This window comes from Grus americana, chromosome 10 (genome assembly GCF_028858705.1).
Source record: "Grus americana isolate bGruAme1 chromosome 10, bGruAme1.mat, whole genome shotgun sequence".
NCBI classification, from domain to species: domain Eukaryota; kingdom Metazoa; phylum Chordata; class Aves; order Gruiformes; family Gruidae; genus Grus; species Grus americana.
Genome location: NC_072861.1, coordinates 19,765,668 through 19,782,173, shown reverse-complemented (window position 1 = coordinate 19,782,173; position 16,506 = coordinate 19,765,668). Strand labels below are relative to the sequence as shown.

Below are 16,506 nucleotides of genomic sequence, written 5' to 3'. Positions count from 1 at the left end.
AGGGATGTTGTAAAACCACTTTTTCTCTTTGTTTTAATTAGTACAGCCATGGAATCCATCATTAATACATAAACGTCACCCGTCTATTGAAACTGGGGAGGTTTTAAACTTTTTCCTGTAATTTGTTCGGTTGAGGCCCATTTGGATGCATTGGCTTCACTTTCAGATTATCATCTAATCATCCAGTGATGCTTTCACTGGAATGAAAGAAGAATTCATGAATTCATCATCTTTCATGTTTGCCCTTTTAAGTCCTATTCTGACCTATCGGAACAAACCCACTGCTTGTTTCTATGTACTTCTCATGTGGAAAATAGTAACGCACAAAACTATCTTGTTACTTCCTATCCCAGTAAAACTCTCCAAAAACTTTTCACAGTTACAGAAAGAGAAAATAATCAATGTTGTGGGCTTCCAGACGTATCACATGCAGAAACTTTGTGTTGAAATGAGCACAGATGTTTAATGTAATCCATATTTGTTTCTTTTGACATTTGGAGTGTAGATAAGCCCGTTTTTCTCTAGCTGGCAAAACAGTTTTTTAACGCTAGTTTCAAATTGACCTAATGTATTTGTGACTGATTTATATATTTGACAATGACAATATTTAGAGGTATTAGACTGTGGCAGTGCTTAGAGCCCAGTTGGTATATTTGTGTTGAGTGCTCTGCCAACAGAGTGAAATAACTGTAGTTCTGAAGTCAGATGTGGGGTTTTGGGGGGCATCTTTAATTTCTTACAGTTTTCTGTGGAAGACACAATGTGGATAATGCTAAAGTCTTTAAAACCATCTAGAAAATAAAAATTCTTTAAAAGAAAATGGCTGTTCCTAGAACAGCGTGCTTTTTTTGCTTTTGCTTTCTGTATGTCTGTATTATTTTCCTGTACTTCACTCTTGCAAGAGGTTGTGCCTGCTAATGTGCAGATGAACTTCTTGCCAGTTCTTGTGTTGGCTGTCCCTGAGCAGCACCAGGAGCTGAATCCCTGGCAGTCCAGGGGTCCTCAGCTCTGCATCTCCACAAAGTCCATGTGCTGGGATTGCTGTGGATTGGAGAACCCTGGAAATTCAGCTTTCTGGCTAGATGAATTGCTTTAAAAATAATACAAACAGCAACTAGGTTCCCACTGGAACCCTACTTGCTAGATAATTTATCCCCCGCCCCACATAGTGGTGTGGTGGTCTGTAATAAGCATGTGCCCGTACTGTACGTATTATGTACGTGTGGAGCTCTTCAAGTGCAGGAGGAAATCAGAACATCAGACGAACTTCCTTGAGGCATCAGTTCTTCTGTTTATGGTTTAGTTTGCTACTGCTGTAGACTTCTTGCAGGAATAGCATTTCCGAAAGCCCCCAGGAGGCTAATGGATTTAGCCAGAGTGGCAGAGGACTCTCTTTCTGTTATTTTTTACAGTGGCACTGTTAGGGTTAAGGGTCTGTCAGTGTTCATGCTATAATCCTCTATTTTTGCACCTTGTCATTTCACCCATCCAGAGCATGTGACACAACTGTCCCCTCCTTTGGTGACTGATAGGCGGTGGCATTGGTGGCTGCTCAGATGTCTTCTTGCTTGAGGCAGTCCTCCCTCCTGGCGGTCACCTTCTGAGATCTCTGTTCCGCCTCAGATCAAAGACTTGTAACAGAGCAAGTTCTGCCTTGACTGGTGCAACTGTATGTGTGCAAGCGATCAGACTTGTTTCATGCAAAGAGCCTACTAGATGAGAGAGTCTGTTTCCCTTTAGTCATAAAATCAATCTGTTAATAGAGAATACAGCAGACGCTAAATTGATACAGACGATCAAGTATGTTTGATGCTGTCTGGAAGAATTAGAAAATCAAGGATCCCAAGAAGATCTCAAGCCTAAAGTATTGATTCAGACCTTTTCCCACCCTGGTTTTGTGCTTTGAGGTTCCTTATTTCTGTCGCATTATGTCACTACAATAGTGAGGCCCCTTCAAGTCCCATCTACATGTTTCTTTAAGATTTATTTGTATGCCAAGCATCTACCTGTCTTGCTATGGGAAAGACCATAGGCTATTTGCATACATCGTGCAAGGTCTCAGCATTGTCTAATGTTGTTTACAGTAAAACTGTTTGGGTAGTTGGCATTTTAAAGCAGTGAGTGATCACAGCACTTAGAGAAGTGGAACATCATGGCCTCTTCTTTCTCTCTTTAGTGTATGTTCCAGACGAATGGGAGGTGCCCCGTGAGAAGATCACCATGTGTCGGGAGCTTGGGCAAGGCTCCTTTGGAATGGTGTACGAGGGAATAGCCAAGGGAGTGGTGAAGGATGAGCCAGAGACCAGGGTGGCCATCAAAACTGTCAATGAGTCTGCAAGCATGCGTGAGAGGATAGAGTTCTTAAACGAGGCCTCGGTGATGAAGGAGTTCAATTGTCACCATGTGGTAAGTCATGAAAATGTAGCAAGGCTGTGATTCATACACCCATGGTGCTTACTGCACGAGGGTGTTCAGGGCACATCTTCACTGACCGACGCGTGAACTTGGGATTTTAGCTGCAACTCTGTGCAGCTTTATAATACTGTTCTTAAACAGGAGTCAGAGAGTGGAACCAAATCAACATTCAGACCTTTACACAGGTTCGCAGGTGTTTGGGGATACATATCAACATGAATAAATGATTACTACAGTTCAGTTAGCTGTATTTGTAATGGAATGTTTGTTTTTCCTCTTCAAGGTTCGGCTGCTTGGTGTTGTTTCTCAGGGGCAGCCTACGCTGGTTATCATGGAACTGATGACACGTGGGGACCTCAAAAGTTACCTGCGATCGTTGAGGCCAGACACAGAGGTAAGTCGCGAGTTGCTGGATGTTTTTTTTTTTATTTCTTCAGTTAGAATCAGCTTGAACGAAACAGCGTCACATTGGAAGCAGCCGGCAATTAGCCTTTCTTGCCCTTCTCCTTAAGCTCTAAGAACAAAACACGAACTGCTCTGTGATTTGCAACACCTTTTTTCATGAGGTAGCTATTGCAAATAGCCCAGTGTACTGCATGGAATAGGTCCCTTCTTGTATTATTGGGTCCTGTTTTCCAGATTTAAATTAAATCTCTCATCTACTCTAATTTCTCATCAAGATGGTAAACAACAAATTGGCCAGTCGAAGCATGCATGTTAGGATGATTGTTTCATGTTGTATATCCTGCCTGTTGCCTATGTTGGAAAGTAAAAATCTAGTATCTTAGCTAATATGCATACTCTTAATATGTAGGCCATCAGTTCAACAGCTAAAATTGCCACGTGTGATCCAGGGTCTGAAGGATAAAGATGACACATAGGTCACTTGCCACTGAAATCATAGCAGACTATGTAGCAAATGAGCTCAACGGTTTTTGCCCTTGATCTAGAAATTCTGATGTGAATAACTTAAAGGAACAGAACATGAGCACAGTATGTGCACAAGAGAATGAATATGGTATAGGTGGAGGGCATTGCATGTAGTGAGAACAGATAGCTTAAGTGATTGAATACGGAAAACAAGCACACTGAATACAGCATTCAATAAATGCCAGTAGGACTATGGACTAAGGACTTGACTAGCATTTATGATTAATAATGCTTCAGGTTATATTAAATAGTTTTGGTTTAATTTAACAAACTTCGTAAAAAGAGACAGTGACATTATAAAGATGCCACCAAAATGATGAGCTCTGTACTTGGGTTTCTGTCTTGTATGCTGGTTCTCTCCAAAGCAGTCTGTGATAGGCCTGTGCCTAAATTCCGTGTCTTCTTTGGTGTACAATGTAAAGAGTTGAGCAAAGTCTTCTGGGGACCTGTATGAGGAGCGTGTGGATGGAGGGCTTGCCTGATCACTGGCTTTACCAGTAACTTAACCACGCAGCTCCCATACCTATCTCTTCCTCCTGGGGATTCAACTCACATTGGTCCTTCTGGACTTTCTTGGTTGTATCTTCTTGGCTCCCATAGGGTATGTTGCATTTGGCTCTTGGGAGCCTAGAAGTAGGGGGTATGGCTCGTTACCTCAACACAAAGTAGCACAGTTTGAAAGTGATGATGGGACTTGACATGAACACTTCCCACGGGAGGTGGGTAAGGGACCGTTTAATCTCTGGATGGGGATGTGATAAAGTTCAGTGACTTGATCTGTGTGGTTTAGGATCTTTGTCATTAGAAGAATTCAGTATGTAAGGCCATGGTTTTGGTTACTCTGTCAGTGATGATTATCCAAGGGGTGTAAAGCTTGGGCAAATTCATACTGGTAAGGGATGGTGGGACTTAACTGATGGTGCATGAACACCTGAACTTCTTCATCCATGAGACTGAGAATGGCAGAAACCATGGATGCTAAGGAGTAAATTTGCTTCAGAAGACATTGTCCCATAAGATTTTCTCCTATTTACAAATAGAAGTAATTCAAGAGACATCTGGTGATGGAGAACTGGGGAACAGGAAATGAAATCATTTAACATATTCTGGTTTTTTGTGAAGATGGTAAAACAGTAGAAATCTCTAAGCCCTCTGCTTTGTATCTCAGAACTTGTGTGGTAGAAGGGTGGACATTTAAGCTCCATAGGTGTAAGATAACATCCTTACACCAAAAAGTCTTTCTGGCTTCTATTCCTTAAAATAGAATGGCCTGTTACAGAAGAGTTATTGTTTGTAACCCAGCTTGATATGGCCACTTTTCCCACTAGGCAGATGCTATGGTGTACGTGAGTTTCTGTTTAGCCTGGATCATGTCAGGCTGAATTGTGATAAAGTGATTTAAAAAAAAAAAAAAAAAAAAAGATATGTTACAGTTTGATGTAGAAATAGTTTTTTCTTTCCCCCTTACCTGTTTTATCTTCTTAATCTTGCTCAGAATAATCCTGGCCAGGCACCTCCAACTCTGAAGAAGATGATTCAGATGGCAGGAGAGATTGCTGATGGGATGGCATACCTCAACGCCAACAAATTTGTTCACAGAGACCTTGCTGCAAGAAACTGCATGGTAGCAGAAGACTTCACAGTGAAAATTGGAGGTGCGCTTTCTTGACTTTTACACAAATGAAAAACATCATCCTGAAAAAATCAGCATCTTAGAAGGCATTTTAATTTTTTGAAAGCTGTTTGAAAGACCTTTTAAAACTTAGCTCTAGTTTAAATTTCTGCAGAATGAAATATGTTCCTTATGAAGGCTTGCTGTGATTTAAGACCTGTGAGCAGTCAACATTGAGTTGAAACTCTTGGAATACCTCTACTTGCTGTTGTTCCAGTGAGGAAATAGTATAGTGTGTGGGTTTAAAAAGAACTAGTGAAGCAGTGATTCGAGGTGCAGATGCTGCAGGCATCTGGGTGGATGGCACAGTTACCACTGGTGTGTCATTCGCTTTTCTGTTAATGCACAAAAATAATTCCATCTCCTGTTTATTGATTCAAGAATAAGAATTTTAGGATTATTTTAAAGCAGATCTGATTTGGAAGGGGAAAGTAAGGCTTGACTTCAGCTGGATGCTTTCCAGTCTGAACTGGAGTTCTGCTTTCCAGACAACAGAATGGCTTTTCCTCTGCTCTGCTGTTAGAACACCACTTTTTTTTTTTTTTTTTTTTCCTCTTCACCATGCCTCCAAAATAGTGTCAGATGAGTTTTTTCAGATTTCTCTCCAGAGACGGTGATTTTAAGCTTTTGGCTGTTTTTGAGTTGTGCATATTAAAATAACATGTATAGCAACAGCCTTCTGCTGTAGGAAACTAATTCTTTTTCTCTGAGCTTAACTCAGCTACTTTGATAATTTGTGTAAGTAATCCTGTCATTTGGGAGAAAGAAAAATGATTTCATTTTGAGTCAGTTAATTAGGAAATAAGATCTTTGGGGGATTTTGTGCATTTTCTGCAGGTTCAGTGGAAATCAGCCTGAATCCTTTCCATTCCAGTTTTCTCACTCCTCCTCCCCCCATCAGCATGTTTTACCATTCTTTGAACTGACGATGGTTTGTTTCTTCCCTTTAACGTTATACATGGTTACTCCAAAAGCATTTTGTGAAATAACCTGCACTGCTCTCATTTATATACTGGCATTGAAAATCCCTTCATGTAGAAACAGTTTAGGAGCATCTTGATTGAAGCACGCCAACTCAGACTGTTCAGATCTCAGAGGAAGAGCTTTATGCTACGCTGTCCTATGCTCGTTGCGTATCTGTTTCTTATTTGCATTACATTTTGAAAGAATTTTCCGTTCAGCCAGGATAAAGTCACCCTGGTGTGTGGGAGTGATGGAATAGCTGCACAGATGGGCTTTTTAGTCATAATCACTGAAGGTACCAGTGTCCCTAGCAGACAAGGAATGAGAAGGATCAGTGGTCGATCGCTCATCCAAGTCATAGACTGGTAGTAACGACTGTGAGAACTGGAGGAATTCTGTCCTCTTTTCACTCCACTTTTCCCCAGGAAAAAAGGGGCAACTACAGGTTCGCATTGATAAAATGGATTTTGTCCTAGGTCTGCTGTGTTAGCAGACAGTGTTTAATATTAGTAAGATATCTGATGCAAACGAGAGAGAAGCATTTCCCTCAACCTATAGGAAAAGAGAATAGTGTTAAGTACTACAGGAGCTCTTTACACTCTTTAAAAAGAAAAGAAAATCATTAAATTTTGAGAACAGATCAGTGAATTATATGACCTTCAGAATACTTAGCTTACTGCAAGGCTTGAGCATAAATCCTGGAACTTTTCATATTAATATATTGAAATAATTCAGACTGCTCATCTACTGAAGTCAGTGGTAAAAATGTCTATTGGTTTTGTGGGGAGGGAAGCTAACCAGCCCTAAGGGAGCAGGTAAAGTGTCGTAGTAACAGATTGCAGATTCTTAGCACCAAACTGTGATTCTCTGCTGGCTACAATGGCTTGTAGTAAGGGGAAACGTTCATCATTTTATCATGCAAACTCAAAACATTTATACCTTCTAGATTTTGGCATGACAAGAGATATCTACGAGACAGATTATTATCGTAAAGGAGGGAAAGGTTTGCTGCCTGTCCGCTGGATGTCCCCAGAATCACTGAAAGATGGAGTCTTCACAACGCACTCCGATGTCTGGTAACAAAAAAGGGGCTCTGAAAAACTGTCTTGGCCCCTCTTCTTTCTAGCCTCTTTTCTTGTTTGAGTAGACTTAACTAAGTATACTGCTGCTCCTGTCTCTTCAAAGGTGACTCTCTTTTTCTGCCGTGAAGCGTTCTGCTTTATATTTCATATTTCCATTGCAAAACCAAGAACAATGGATTTCCAAAACTGGAGGTGGCGACATGTTTCCTGCTGTGGGTTGTAAAATCAGTTGTGCAGTGAAAAACATTACCTTCACCTGGAAGAGCAAGTTGTCATTTTTCAAATTGCCCTCCTTCAAGAAAAGCATTAAAAGTTGCCAAGAATATAGAAAGGTTCATAGTGCTGACCTGCTTTTCTATCAAAACCTTCTGTGTAAATAACTCTACTTTCCCGCAGACAGTTTGTGTACACTAGTAGGTTTTTTCTTGGGAGTTCTCCCTTGGGTATATCCTTGTCCATTTGGAGCTTTGCTTGCTTGTTTCACATACCGCAAGATGCAGAAATAGGTTTTTCTTTAAAAGAACGTTGCCTAGTCGCTGTATCTGTGAAGTTATTGAGAGAGGCATTCAGGAAATTTCAAAATAGAAGAAATAATACTCTGGAACCATTCCCCACCCCCAAACTTTTGCAGATAGGTAGGGAGGACTTGGCAGAAAACGAACGTGTACTGGCAAAACCTCTACTCTGTCCTTTATGGTTTCTCTGCCTTCCTAACAAGATGTTTTTACTGCTGATCTGTTACAGAATTGGCAGCTGATTGCCTCCAAATGTCTAGAAGTCAGTAGGAATGGTATTTTAGTAGTAAACTGCATTTTCTTTAGACAGCTTGAGGATTTTGGAGTCAGTGGACTGTAGTCCACAGCACCAGCTTTGAGTGGAAGGTTCATAAGAGGAATTATGTAGCAAGTGAAAAAGCAAAGCACCAGAATGTTGCTTAAATTTATTTTTTTTTGCGTATGCCTAGTAACTTACTTATGAATCCAGTAACCCTCAGACTTGGAAACAGATGAAAATAACCACTTCGAGCTGAAGGGGAAGCCCTGTATCAGCCATTTATCTAATGGAACAGCACAGGCATGCTTTTGGCAGTCCCCCTGCAGTAAAAGAATTTTGGGACTTGTAATGGCTTCACAAAGCAGACAGAAATTTGGAATATATCCCTAGAAAATCCCCAGATGTAGAACTGAACGAGCGTGGAGCAAGGAGCTGGCAGACCTGCCCCTTCTTACCACACAACAGTAACTTTTAAGTCCAGCCATTGAATCAAAAGCAGGCTACAGCAGATCAGGTGTTCGCTTCGGTGACGTACTGCACTTGTTCCATACACGCTTTCCATTGAACCTATAAGTGACATTATTGTTTAAACATAACTCAAATTCCAAACAAAAAAGAAAACAAACCCACAGATGTGATGCCAAATCAGGCGTCAGAAGTAAATTAGTACTTTAGGTGTTGCAGGAAGTACGTGAGTTCTCCCGTCAGTGTTTACAAGATTTGGCATTCATCGGTCATTCAGCCCAAAGCAGGGTTGAGCAAACAACATTGCAATTTATCAGCGGGACAGTCTGAGCAAAATATCCTAGCCAGAAGTCACGTGCAGGAAAGTAGCTTACTGATCATAACGTTGGAAAACTTATGAAAAAAAAATAGAAACTTCTGGCAGATTTTTACTTGAAAGCATAGAGAGGAAAAAATTGCTTTATGGAGAGGAGGTCCCCAGCTCTCATCAGTATTTCAGACAGTTCCTCCCTGGGATGGTTTGTCATCTTAATTGTTAGAAGTGACTGACGCTGAAAGTTGGTTCCCATAGGTGTACTGTCGTGAGGTACAACAAAACCTGGTTCAACATGAGGAATATGCTGTTCGGTTAGAACACATATACATTTGTGTTTGCCACGTGTATCTACAGCTATAGATTCAGAAATTTCAATCTGAATTCCAAATGTAGTGGAGCTTGATTTATCACTGTCATGAAATAGTGTCCAGTTGATCTGCTTATGGCTAAAAGGATCATTCTGGTTTACTTCTCAATAACTTTTAGAGCAATCACTATACATTGAAGGTCTCTTCATGCCAGGAAAAATTACCTGACTCCTTATATTGGTTCAGATTTTGAAGTTGCTCCATATAAACTGTGTAGCTTGGCTGGTTTGGGGGCCATTTATTTTCATCAAACAGTAAAAAAAAAAATGCGAGATTGTTTTTCCTGCCTTTTTGGTAGGATATTGTGACATCTGTTTCCGTGTTCTTCGAGATAAGTTTTAGAAGCCAACATGTCAAAAAGACAAAACTGTGTAAGTGGTCAGAGTCCAAGATTTACAAGCTGTAAGGTGAAGTGGCAAACTCTAAAGAGAGCGTCTGGAGGTTTTGAAGGGTGGAGCTTTATTTTAGCAATTCATTCTTTTATTGCTTTTCAGACTGAAGAATGAGGTAATTAGACAAGACTGTTTTTGCTGTAGTTAGGGAAGGAGAACATTTTAAAATTAATGTAATGCTGTTCGGGGTGAGGGTGTATTTCCATAAATAAGTCTTCAGCATCTTGCATTCTTTTAGAGCCGGTAGTTGCCTTGAAGGAGCAATCTAAGTTTATTTGTTATGATAATATGATTAGTAGGTGCACAAGACTTGTTCTCATTATTCCTGCAGTGATCAAAGTAGCTTCAAAGGCGCCCAAATGTTGAGCTGACCCTCTGTCCCTGCCTCCCCTCAAAGGCAAACAATTGCAAGTCTGTTTGTGGCTTCTGGCTCCAGATGCAAACCATTTTAGATACAGTGGATAACTGAAAGATAAAACCACTCTACCATAACCAGCTAATAATACTGGACTCCTGTTTTCACAACAATACCCTATTGAAACTACGCTTTTTTCCCCTCTAAGCTTGACTCAGCATTTTAGCCACAGAAGACAAGATAGCATCTACATTTTCTTTGTGTGCGCGGCAGCTCCAAAAGTAGATGACTCTTCAGTGCAGGGCAGACAATTTGAGCCGTGTCTGCTCAATAAACTAATTTTAAATGGAGATATTTTTAGAAAGTGTCAATACTTACGTCCAAACTACCCAATTACATAACTATGCTTATCTTTCTTCAATTCCTATTATTAGGCAGACTTCTTTTTTCACTTTTGCTGTCCTTTGTAGTTAGTTGGAAGGAGCTGGGAGCTCTGTTTCAAGAACATAGTTACATACATGTTGCCAAAGGGATAACTGAGCTTCTCCTGGGGGGCTTAAATGTTTTGGTGCTGAAGCAGCAAACTAGGGTCTTGGTCCAAGAAGCTGGAGAATATTCGCATTTCTTCCATGTCTTTTTCAAAAATGAGTTTTGTTGCTTGCTGCTGTATGTTGAATGCCTTGATCCTTACTTTGCACCTTTGACTTAGAATGTGGAAGAAAGCAAAGCAGAGGGATAAATGGAAAGTATTATCCAAGCCATGTTTTTGTGCCTGGGGAATAGAGGTTGGTTGGTTTGCTTGCTTGTGGTGGTGAGGCAGATGAGACGCCCAGGTGTGGTGGTGTGCGTTTGCTGTCTAGTTCTCGGCTTGCTGGAGCGGTAAGGGAAGAATGCAGCTTTTAAATCGGATTTGTGTGACTCAAGTATTTCTGATGAAAAGCAGCTTACACTGGAATGAGAACTTACAGTTCTGCGTTATTTCCTTCTCAACTGCTATCAGGAGTACTTGAGATATGTTACATGAAGATTTTGAGTTTACTTTTTTAAATATACAGATTTTTTTTCTTGCTATCTCTGTGGCTTGGGGGGGCCTGTCAAGCTCGCTTTAAGTAACCGGTCTCTGCAACTTCTCCACCTGATGAGGAGATTTGATTCCCTGCGCCCAGCCACACAGGGATCTTTTTGCAGACTTCAACGATGAGATGTGTATCCAGGCTGAGGTCCTCTGTACAGAAAGTGCAGAGATAAGAATAGAATTTTTAAACTTTTTTTTTTTACTTACCTGCCATCTTTCCTTTTCCCATCTCCACTGTTCTTCCTACCTCCCAGTGCCCCTAAAGTCTGAACCCGAAGCCATGGGAAAGGGAGATGAGCTCGAGCTCATTTTCCAGGCAAGCTCACAACTTAAATCCTGAGTTAGGAAGCTTCTGGTCAATGCAAAAAGCTTGTGGTGGCTTTTTTACTGATTGACTTATACAGAACCTGTGTAACCAAGCAATGTTGGGCCACTGAATGATCATAATCGTGACCAGCTCCGAGCTGTAGATTACAGCGTGAAAAATGGAGATGTAATATTACCAGTCTTCTCTTACAGAGGCCATTCTGAAGAGTCAATTCAGAACTGGGAGCCTGTTCCTCACTGTTGACTAGAGGTGTTTGAAGTCAACAGTCTTTTATGCTAGGTGATGTGGCTGTCACCGTAGCTACATACTTTTTTGAGCAATTGGAATTTTTTGGTAAAAGAAAGTACCCGTAGACACCTGCCTGCTCAGCATCATCAAAGAAAAATATCCTTGTGCAGATTGCTCAGCTTTCTAAAGTTCTGATTTGTTTTCCAGGTCTTTTGGTGTTGTACTTTGGGAGATTGCAACGTTAGCAGAGCAGCCATACCAAGGCATGACCAATGAACAAGTGCTCCGCTTTGTGATGGAAGGAGGTCTGCTGGAAAAACCAGACAATTGTCCCGATATGCTGTAAGTGTCGACAGTTAACCATTGTTCTCAGTCACAGTTTATTCTTCCTGATCCCTTTGATGTCCGCTTCTGCCCTATCTACCACAGGAGGGGTTATTAAGGAGTGATAGTAATGTGAGGTGCTGCTTGAACAGTCTCTGTCAATCTAGTATTTTGGCGTAGTTAGACATACCAGAAAACAATTTTGCTTGTGGCCAGAATCTCACTTTGAGCCATCTCTTCTAATAAAGAAACAAACCCCACTTTTTGTGTTCCTGAATAAATTTAGATTTAATAAAAGCTCGTAAGTGACATTTGCTACAGCAGAGGACTTTGTGCCTAAATCTTGTCTCTTCTGCTTAAAGTGATTCTGTTGAGTATAAAGACAAAAATGAGCTTAGGACAAGCTGAAATGTATTGTGCATAAACTCCGTGGAATTCAACTTTTTAGTTCAGCATAGAGATCAATGAATGTATGGGTCCTTTGTCTGAAGCAGCGTTGGATCAGTCACTGTGCTCATCACATTGAGGTAAACACATCTCGCCTGCTAACAGTTTCCTTTCCTGAAAGCACAGAAAGTAGTGCACAAACCCCCTTTGCCTACCCCTAGAATCAGTACAAAGCCTTGCCGTAGAGGAGGGTGTGCAATGCAGCAGGCTTCAGTTTTTAGCATTACATTGTTGAAATACTTCTGCTGGCTTTTGTGTACAGCAGTTTCAGTTGTTCAGACTTTATTACTTTGATATACTTCCCAAACTGGCTTTTGGGAAGGAAATACTGCGTCTTGCAGTTATTGAAATTTGTTGGAGGCCCACAGAAGGGATACAATCACTTAAGGGCCTCAGCTGCTTGGGATTCTTAGGAAAAGAGCTTTTTTGGCTGGAGCGCTGGCTTTGGTTTCAGATGACAGGCAGTGTTGTTTTGTTGTTTGAGGGGGGTGGGTGGTATATGCAGGGGGAGGTGTAGCTGCCATGTGATTCCTCAATTTCACATTCTTTCCCTTCCACGATGCTGTGGAGAATTTCTGGCAGTCAGATTGACTGGAGATGGTTTAACACGATCAGAGCTGCGTAAAGGAGGGGGGGAGTAGGCAGAAATGGGGGAAGAACAGGGTGTGTGGAGGGGTCTGCTCACTGAGTCCACGGGGAAAAAAATACCTCTGCAGTGAGAACACACTCAGCAAGAGATCCAGCGTTAGAAATTCCCCATTAACCTGGGGCATGTGTGGTATGAACAGGGGGACGGGAGGGGAGTCACAGCAAGAAGCTCTCTGCTGCAGCCCACCCAGCCAGTTCTCCTTCCTCCTCCTCAGAGATAATCCTCTGCTTTTGCTGGCTGTTGCTGCTGGGTGAATCCACTTTCGGGGTAACTGGCTTGCGAGCTGGGAGGATTTGTTTAATGTTTGGCAGAGTGAATCTTTGCACCAGCGTATTAACAGCAAAGGCCTTTTTTTGTGCTGATTTTAATGACGAAGCTATTCACATGTTAGTTAATGCCACCAAGACATTAGTCTGACATTGCAGAGGTGAAGAATAAAAAAAATACGTTCCTTTGAATTTAGCCGCTTCTCTCCATCAGAGCAAGGAACAGGGCTGAAGTCAGGACTAAGGCACATCCAGTTTAGTGGTGTCTTTTGAGGGGGGTTGGGCGTGTGATACAGTTGTGTATAAAACATCCTGACTCTGTGCAAAATGGGGGGAAAAAATAAATTAAAATTGAATGTATTGACCTTAGAAGCTTATTGTGGTTTGCTTTAGCTCCCTTTCAGCAGTTTCTTTGTATTAGGACAGACACCCAAGTCTGCTGAAATTCAAATAGGCCGTTGTAGGAGTAACAGTAGGAAGCTCCAGGAGTAATCTTTACCTTTATTCCATGCACATGCATTTGGCATTCAGAGAACCTATTTTTTGTTACTGTGGTGCTTTTTTTTTTGTAGGTATGTTTTCACTTCTTTCCCCGTCTCCCATCCCGTTAGCCCAAGATGCTGTAAAGATGCTGTGCGATGCTCAGTAACCTGACAACTGCTGCCAGTCTTCAGCCTCGCACATGTTGCTGCTGGCAGGCGCAGAGACCTGGTCTGGAGGCAGAGCTCCTCTCCCCTCTCCAGCTGTCTGATAACCTGCTTCTCAGCGATGGATGTAACCAGAAAAATTACTGAATGGACAGAAGGGTGCTTGTGGCAGAGTTGCAGAGAGCCCTGAAACTGCACGTGGATCTTGCCGTGCATCCCCAGCACGTGTCAGGCAACCGCTTTCACAAGTGCTTTATGAAACCCTTTGTGAAATGGGAGGTTCTCTTTTTTGTGGAGGTGGCTAAAAGATTCTGTTTAAAGACAGGTTTCTTGCTATGTCTGTGCCAGCGGACAGTGGAAAGGTGGTTTTTAGACAGTGCAGATTCTCACTGGTGGAGAATGACTGGTCTGTGATACTTAATGTTAACTCACAGTATTAACTCAAGATGTACAGAAAGCAAAGTCCACCTGCTGCAGGGAAGTGAATATACTCCTTGTGCTTGGTACTGCCTGAAAGCAAGCAAGGAGGGGAGATACTTTTTTCTTTAAATTAGTTTGGCTTGGAAAGAACTAAAATTATGGGCAGAACACAAATTTACCTTTCTGTAGAGAGAGGGGAGTATACTGACATACGAAAACCTCCAGAACAGGTGGAGGAGGTAGACTGCTGTGGGGAAGCGTAGATGAGAATAGAGAGAAGAATCTTGCTGCAACTGTCACAGAATCCACTATTTTTAGCCTCGCAGATTATGTGAGTGTTGACACAGCCACACATGCTCCGGTCACAGTGCAGTAGTTTTCGTAAGGGCCTCTTGTTGCCCCCCCTGCACAAATGCTACGTGGTGCAAGCAATCTTGGACGTTCCATCTCTCCTAAGACTGCAATGCTAGCAATGCTCGTTGGTGGCTCTGCTTTGCTAACTCCGGTAGCGGTGAGACAGTAGTGTTTAGATGGATCAGAGACCAAGGGCACTTGAAGAACTGGAGAGATTCTGTTCTGCAGCTCGGTTGTATCGGGTGCTTGTGCAAAGGGGGATTTTACAGGGTGGTTGTCTCGTGGTTCAAAGAGGTGGTAAGTCCCTGGGAAAGGGGACAGTATTTCTAGAGGCTTTTTACTCTTACATAGGGTGAGACAAGACTCAGTTCTGTTTATGCTACACCCTCTTGGCATAGTTTGCATGGTTTTACAGGCAGAACCATGCAATAAGACAGATGGTTCAATAAGACGGTGCCAGGAGAAGCTTTGCTGTTTTTCTCCTCTTCCTGTGTAATAAGTTATGTTTTTATGTACTACCATTGTTATGGCAGTGTTCATCAGGTGATGGCTGCGTGGCAAGAAGGTTTGTTGCAGCTGAAGCTCTCAGACAGTGTGTTCCCGTGGGGCTTTTAAAAGTTGTGGAGGCTGGAATTCTGTTTTTGAAGCAAAATTGCTTCCCCCACGTGTATTGTAGATGACTAGACTGTTTACGCATTGCTGATTTTCCCTTTGTTCCTGGCGAGCATGTGGCTAGAAACCAGGGGCTGCTGTGCAGAGGTAGTGGAGCAGCAGCAGGAGAGGCCCTTTCACATCTCCCCACCAAGTCGAGTCTGATGCAAAGCACAAGTGCACACTCAAACGGAATGCAGTTTCTATAGTCATTTTCCTTTTTTTTTTTTTTAATGTCTCAGTGCAAACAGTAACTCCATTTCTGCTCAGTTCTTTGAGCAAAAGATGCACGAGACACACACTGGCTATTCCTTTATCTCATGATGATGCTTCCAACTTCCTTGAAACATACTTTATAAAACTGTTCGGGTTGTATTAACAGCCTGTAAATTCTTCCATTGTCTACTGGAAAGGGTTTTTTTTCTTTAAGATAATGTAAACAAGGTCTTTGAACCCACAGAGTTAAAAAGGGGAAAAAAATCCTTTTATGGGAACTCTGTAGGGTTTTTAAATCTGGAATGGCTTAAAAGAAACATCACATGTCCTTGTTTGTGCTGATGTCACATGCATTACTCCACTGCTTGTGGTATCTCCTTAGCATTGCCCTTAGGCCTCGGGGCGGAGCGCCAGCAAATATCCAGTGTTCTTGGCTCCAGCTAACGCTTCTATTCAGGGACGCAGCAGTCAGCTGGAAAGGAAACGGCAATGAAGTAACAGAAATGGATTTTATATATTTATGTCTCAAGCTTTCCTCCTTGTTTGTGGGTGAGGGTATAGTGCAGTTTTATAGTTTGGCTTCACTTTGGCTAGGAAAGACTTTTTAAGGACTCAAAACCAAGCAATAGTTTAACAGTGTTTATATGTCTACGTGCCTGTTACAATACAGCATTGAGTCCTCCCAGCACAGACTGGTTTTGCCAGCTTCTTTTTGGGTGTCACAAGGCTGTGCTCAGGTGGCTGACTTTTGTCCAGGCAGAGTTGTGCCAGCTTAGCTCGAAGAGGAATATTTGTGACTCTAAATGCACTTCAGTTCAGATTGGGTTTGTCTGGTTGGCATGCTCTCCACAGTGTTTGCACCCCAAACACAGCAGCTTTCCCTCTTTTTGCCGGTTCACTTCAGCTGAGGACGTAGGGCACCTATGAGGAAAAGCAACATATTTCCCCAGGATCCAGTCTCTGGGGGAGAGGATCTCTTTGCTTTGGTTTTGTTTCAGGCCAGGGTTCCCAGGCTCTCGGACCCCGCTGCGTGCAGCGATGCACAGCAACAGGCTTCAGAGCCCAGGGTTTTCCAGCTTGGTGACAGTCCTGCCGAAAGGTCTGTTCCAGAGCAGGGACTCTGGAGACATTGAGACAGTACTCTGTGATGGACTTAGGTGCTTTTCAGA

The 16,506-nt window shown here is 42.2% G+C and overlaps 1 protein-coding gene across 4 annotated transcripts in view; it reads left to right on the top strand.

The window, feature by feature from the left end:
• The window catches only part of IGF1R (insulin like growth factor 1 receptor), a 191,807-nt gene that overhangs the window by 165,396 nt on the left and 9,905 nt on the right, over window positions 1-16,506 (top strand). For 3 of the 4 annotated variants that reach the window (XM_054837121.1, XM_054837120.1, XM_054837122.1), the window contains exons 16-20: window positions 2,177-2,406; window positions 2,699-2,809; window positions 4,841-5,000; window positions 6,927-7,056; window positions 11,571-11,705. In XM_054837121.1, coding sequence (XP_054693096.1) covers window positions 2,177-2,406; window positions 2,699-2,809; window positions 4,841-5,000; window positions 6,927-7,056; window positions 11,571-11,705 — 766 coding nt within the window. Of the gene's footprint in view, window positions 1-2,176; window positions 2,407-2,698; window positions 2,810-4,840; window positions 5,001-6,926; window positions 7,061-11,570; window positions 11,706-16,506 lie in introns of those variants that run through there. The other variant, XM_054837123.1, reaches the window with a different exon arrangement.